The sequence below is a fragment of the Onychostruthus taczanowskii genome, unplaced genomic scaffold (genome assembly GCF_017590055.1).
Source record: "Onychostruthus taczanowskii isolate IOZ18803 unplaced genomic scaffold, ASM1759005v1 scaffold535, whole genome shotgun sequence".
Lineage (NCBI taxonomy): Eukaryota > Metazoa > Chordata > Aves > Passeriformes > Passeridae > Onychostruthus > Onychostruthus taczanowskii.
This window is the reverse complement of record NW_024502958.1, coordinates 11,035-16,858: the sequence shown is the minus strand read 5'-3', so window position 1 is coordinate 16,858 and position 5,824 is coordinate 11,035. Positions and strand designations below refer to the sequence as shown.

At 60.2% G+C, this 5,824-nt stretch overlaps 1 protein-coding gene across 1 annotated transcript in view; it reads left to right on the top strand.

Annotated features, from left to right (window-relative positions):
- Positions 1-5,551, top strand: part of MAF1 (MAF1 homolog, negative regulator of RNA polymerase III) — a 15,185-nt gene extending 9,634 nt beyond the window's left edge. Inside the window, exons 4-7 of the mRNA XM_041416991.1 lie at positions 1,104-1,225; positions 1,776-1,895; positions 5,179-5,295; positions 5,377-5,551. Of these exons, the coding sequence (XP_041272925.1) occupies positions 1,104-1,225; positions 1,776-1,895; positions 5,179-5,295; positions 5,377-5,398 (381 nt within the window). The 3' untranslated portion in view covers positions 5,399-5,551. The remainder of the gene's footprint in view (positions 1-1,103; positions 1,226-1,775; positions 1,896-5,178; positions 5,296-5,376) is intronic.
- Positions 5,552-5,824: the final 273 nt, after the last annotated feature.

Below are 5,824 nucleotides of genomic sequence, written 5' to 3'. Positions count from 1 at the left end.
TCTGTGTCCCCTGTCCCCACTCCATGTCCCCTGTCCCCGTTCTGTGTCCCCTGTCCCCACTCCATGTCCCCTGTCCCCATTCCATGTCCCCTGTCCCCTCTCCATGTCCCCTGTCCCCACTCCATGTCCCCTGTCCCTGTTCCATGTCCCCTGTCCCCACTCCATGTCCCCTGTCCCTGTTCCATGTCCCCTGTCCCCACTCCATGTGCCCTGTCCCCACTCCATGTCCCCTGTCCTTTTTCCATGTCCCCTGTCCCCACTCCATGTCCCCTGTCCCCACTCCATGTCCCCTGTCCCCGCTCTGTGTCCCCTGTCCCTGTTTCGTGTCTCCTGTCCCCTGTTCCGTGTCCCCTGTCCCCACTCCATGTCCCCTGTCCCCGTTCTGTGTCCCCTGTCCCCATTCCATGTCCCCTGTCCCCATTCCATGTCCCCTGTCCCCACTCCGTGTCCCCTGTCCCCATTCCATGTCCCCTGTCCCCTCTCCATGTCCCCTGTCCCCTCTCCATGTCCCCTGTCCCCACTCCATGTCCCCTGTCCCCACTCCATGTCCCCTGTCCTTCTCAGGTGGTCAACGCCGTGAACTGCAGCCTTTTCTCGGCAATGTGAGAGGATTTTGTCCCCGCTCTGTGTCCCCTGTCCCCACTCCATGTCCCCTGTCCCCGCTCCGTGTCCCCTGTCCCCTCTCCATGTCCCCTGTCCCCACTCCATCCCCTCTCCATGTCCCCTGTCCCCACTCCATGTCCCCTGTCCTTCTCAGGTGGTCAACGCCGTGAACTGCAGCCTTTTCTCGGCAATGTGAGAGGATTTTGTCCCCGCTCTGTGTCCCCTGTCCCCACTCCATGTCCCCTGTCCCCGCTCCGTGTCCCCTGTCCCCTCTCCATGTCCCCTGTCCCTCTCAGGTGGTCAACGCCGTGAACTGCAGCCTTTTCTCGGCCATGTGAGAGGATTTTGTCCCCGTTCCATGTCCCCTGTCCCCATTCCATGTCCCCTGTCCCTCTCAGGTGGTCAGTGCTGTGAACTGCAGCCTTTTCTCGGCGGTCCTTGAGGATTTTGTCCCCACTCCATGTCCCCTGTCCCCATTCCATGTCCCCTGTCCCTCTCAGGTGGTCAACGCCGTGAACTGCAGCCTCTTCTCGGCGGTCCGTGAGGATTTCAAGGCGCTGAAGCCGCTGCTGTGGGACGCGGTGGATGAGGAGATCTGCCTGGCCGAGTGTGACATCTACAGGTACGGGGCACCGGGGGCCGGCCCTGCCCGATCCCGGGGATCCCGGCCCTGCCTGAGGGATCCCGGCCCTGCCTGATCCCGGGGATCCCGGCCCTGCCTGAGGGATCCCGGCCCTGCCTGAGGGATCCCGGCCCTGCCTGAGGGATCCCAGCCCTGCCCAATCCCGGGGATCCCAGCCCTGCCTGAGGGATCCCAGCCCTGCCGGGATCCCGGCCCTGCCTGAGGGATCCCGGCCCTGCCTGAGGGATCCCAGCCCTGCCTGAGGGATCCCAGCCCTTCCTGATCCCGGGGATCCCGGCCCTGCCTGAGGGATCCCGGCCCTGCCTGAGGGATCCCAGCCCAGCCTTTCCCCCTTTCCCCTTTTCCCAATCCCGTGACTTTCCCCCTGTCCCCATTCCCATGACTTTCCCCCTTTCCCCTTTCCCATTCCCATGACTTTCCCCCTTTCCCCCTTTTTCCATTCCCGTGACTCCCCCCTTTTCCCATTCCCATGACTTTCCCCCTTCCCCCTTTTCCCATTCCCGTGACTTTCCCCCTGTCCCGTTCCCAGCTACAACCCGGACCTGGACTCGGATCCCTTCGGGGAGGACGGCAGCCTCTGGTCCTTCAATTACTTCTTCTACAACAAGAGGCTCAAGAGGATCGTCTTCTTCACCTGCCGCTCCATCAGGTCAGCCCCCTCCCGGAATTCCGGGGCCGTTCCCCGGGGCATTCCCGGAATTCCAGGAGCCATTCCCCAGAATTCCAGGGGCATTCCCAAGGGGATTCCCTGGAATTCCAGGGACCTTTGCCAGGGGGATTCCTGGAATTCCAGGGGCCATTCCTGAGATGGTTCCCCAGAATTCCAGGTGCCATTCCCAAGGGGATTCCCTGGAATTCCAGGGACCTTTGCCAGGGGGATTCCTGGAATTCCAGGGGCCATTCCTGAGATGGTTCCCCAGAATTCCAGGTGCCATTCCCAAGGGGATTCCCTGAATTCCAGGGGCCATTCTCAAGGGGATTTCCCAGAATTCCAGGGACCTTTCCCAGGGGGATTCCTGGAATTCAAGGGGCCATTCCAAAGAGGATTCCCTGAATTCCAGGGGCATTCCCCAGGGGATTCCCAGAATTTCGGGAGCCATTCCTGAGATGACTCCCCAGAATTCCAGGGGCCATTCCCAAGGGGATTCCCTGGAATTCCAGGAGCCATTCCCCAGGGGATTCCCCAGAATTGTAGGGGCCGTTCCCAAGGGGATTCCTGGAATTCCAGGGGCCATTCCTGAGGGGATTCCCGGAATTCCAGGGGCCATTCCCAAGGGGGATTCCCTGGAATTCCATGACTCTCCCCTTTTCCCAATCCCGTGACTCTCCCCTTTTCCCATTCCCATGACTTTCCCCCTTTCCCCTTTCCCATTCCCATGACTTTCCCCCTTTCCCCTTTCCCATTCCCATGACTTTCCCCCTTTCCCCCTGTCCCCATTCCCATGACTTTCCCCCTTTGCCCCCTTTCCCATTCCCATGACTTCCCCCTTTCCCCCTGTCCCCATTCCCATGACTTTCCCCCTTTCCCCTTTTCCCAATCCCGTGACTTTCCCCCTGTCCCCATTCCCATGACTTTCCCCCTTTCCCCTTTCCCATTCCCATGACTTTCCCCCTTTCCCCCTTTTTCCATTCCCGTGACTCCCCCCTTTTCCCATTCCCATGACTTTCCCCCTTCCCCCTTTTCCCATTCCCGTGACTTTCCCCCTGTCCCGTTCCCAGCTACAACCCGGACCTGGACTCGGATCCCTTCGGGGAGGACGGCAGCCTCTGGTCCTTCAATTACTTCTTCTACAACAAGAGGCTCAAGAGGATCGTCTTCTTCACCTGCCGCTCCATCAGGTCAGCCCCCTCCCGGAATTCCGGGGCCGTTCCCCGGGGCATTCCCGGAATTCCAGGAGCCATTCCCCAGAATTCCAGGGGCATTCCCCAGGGGATTCCCTGGAGTTCCAGGAGCCATTCCCCAGGGGATTCCCCAGAATTGTAGGGGCCGTTCCCAAGGGGATTCCCCAGAATTCCAGCGGCCGTTCCCAGGGGGATTCCCTGGAATTCAAGGGGCCATTCCAAAGAGGATTCCCTGAATTCCAGGGGCATTCCCCAGGGGATTCCCCAGAATTGTAGGGGCCGTTCCCAAGGGGATTCCCCAGAATTCCAGCGGCCGTTCCCAGGGGGATTCCCTGGAATTCCAGGGGCCATTCCCAAGGGGATTCCCTGGAATTCCAGGGGCCATTCCCAAGGGGATTCCCTGGAATTCCAGGGGCCATTCCCAAGGGGATTCCCTGGAATTCCAGGGGCCATTCCCAAGGGGATTCCCTGGAATTCCAGGGGCCATTCCCAAGGGGATTCCCTGGAATTCCAGGGGCCATTCCCCAGGGCTCAGAATTCCAGAGCCATTCCCGAGATGATTCCCCAGAATTCCAGGGGCCATTCCCAAGGGGATTCCCTGGAATTCCAGGGGCCTTTCCAGAGATGATTCCCCAGAATTCCAGGGGCCATTCCCAAGGGGATTCCCCAGAATTCCAGGCACCTTTCCCAGTCAGGGGCCATTCCCAGGGCGATTCTTGGAATTCCAGGGACCTTTCCCAGGGGGATTCCTGAATTCCAGGGGCCATTCCCAGGGCGATTCTTGGAATTCCAGGGACCTTTCCCAGGGGGATTCCTGAATTCCAGGGGCCATTCCCAGGGCGATTCTTGGAATTCCAGGGACCTTTCCCAGGGGGATTCCTGAATTCCAGGGGCCATTCCCAGGGCGATTCTTGGAATTCCAGGGACCTTTCCCAGGGGGATTCCTGAATTCCAGGGGCCATTCCCAGGGCGATTCTTGGAATTCCAGGGACCTTTCCCAGGGGGATTCCTGAATTCCAGGGGCCATTCCCAGGGCGATTCTTGGAATTCCAGGGACCTTTCCCAGGGGGATTCCTGAATTCCAGGGGCCATTCCCAGGGCGATTCTTGGAATTCCAGGGACCTTTCCCAGGGGGATTCCTGAATTCCAGGGGCCATTCCCAGGGCGATTCTTGGAATTCCAGGGACCTTTCCCAGGGGGATTCCTGAATTCCAGGGGCCATTCCCAGGGCGATTCTTGGAATTCCAGGGACCTTTCCCAGGGGGATTCCTGAATTCCAGGGGCCATTCCCAGGGCGATTCTTGGAATTCCAGGGACCTTTCCCAGGGGGATTCCTGAATTCCAGGGGCCATTCCCAGGGCGATTCTTGGAATTCCAGGGACCTTTCCCAGGGGGATTCCTGAATTCCAGGGGCCATTCCCAGGGCGATTCTTGGAATTCCAGGGACCTTTCCCAGGGGGATTCCTGAATTCCAGGGGCCATTCCCAGGGCGATTCTTGGAATTCCAGGGACCTTTCCCAGGGGGATTCCCAGAATTCCAGGGGCCATTCCTGAGATGACTCCCCAGAATTCCAGGGGCTGTTCCCCAGGGGGATTCCCAGAATTCCAGGGGCCATTCCCAAGGGGATTCCCTGGAATTCCAGGGGCCATTCCCAAGGGGATTCCCAGAATTCCAGGGGCCATTCCTGAGATGACTCCCCAGAATTCCAGGGGCCATTCCCGAGATGATTCCCCAGAATTCCAGAGCCATTCCCAAGGGGATTCCCGGAATTCCAGGGGCCATTCCCCAGGGCATTCCCTGGAATTCCAGGGGCCATTCCCAAGGGGATTCCCCAGAATTCCAGGGGCCGTTCCCAATGGGATTCCCTGGAATTCCAGGGGCCATTCCCAAGGGGATTCCCAGAATTCCAGGGGCCATTCCCAGGGGGATTCCCGGAATTCCAGGGGCCATTCCCAAGGGGATTCCCAGAATTCCAGGGGCCATTCCTGAGATGACTCCCCAGAATTCCAGGGGCCATTCCCAAGGGGATTCCCGGAATTCCAGGGGCCGTTCCCAATGGGATTCCCTGGAATTCTGGCCCTTCCCACAGTGGCTACGCCTACACCCGCCCGGACACCGGGAACGAGCTGGACATGGACCTGGGCGAGGGGGACACCGAGAAGGGCGACAGCGGCGACCCCGAGGGCGGCGGCATCGAGGAGGACAGGTGGGCGGGGCGGGGCAGGGCGGGGCAGGTGGGCGTGGCCACAGGTGAGGCAGGTGACCCTCCCCGTCCTCCTCGTTGCAGGCCGCAGGTGATGTGCATGTGAGATTCCCGGCGGGATCCGAGACACCGGGAACGGAACCAGCAATGGGACTGGAAATGGACTGGGAACCAAACCAGCGCTGGGAACGGAAGCGGGACCGGGAACGGAACCGGGAACGGAACCGGGAATGGGGACGGAACCGGGAATGGGGACGGAACCGGGACTGGGAATGGAACCGGGACTGGGAATGGAACCGGGACTGGGAATGGAACTGGGAATGGAACTGGTACTGGGAACGGAACTGGGAATGGAACTGGGATTGGGAACGGAACCGGGACTGGGAACGGAACCGGGAACGGATCCGGGATTGGGAATGGAACCGGGACTGGGAACGGAACCAGCACCCAGAACGGAACCGGGACTGGGAACGGAACCAGGAATGGAATTGGCACTGGGAAAGGAACCAGGAATGGAACCAGCACTGAGAAC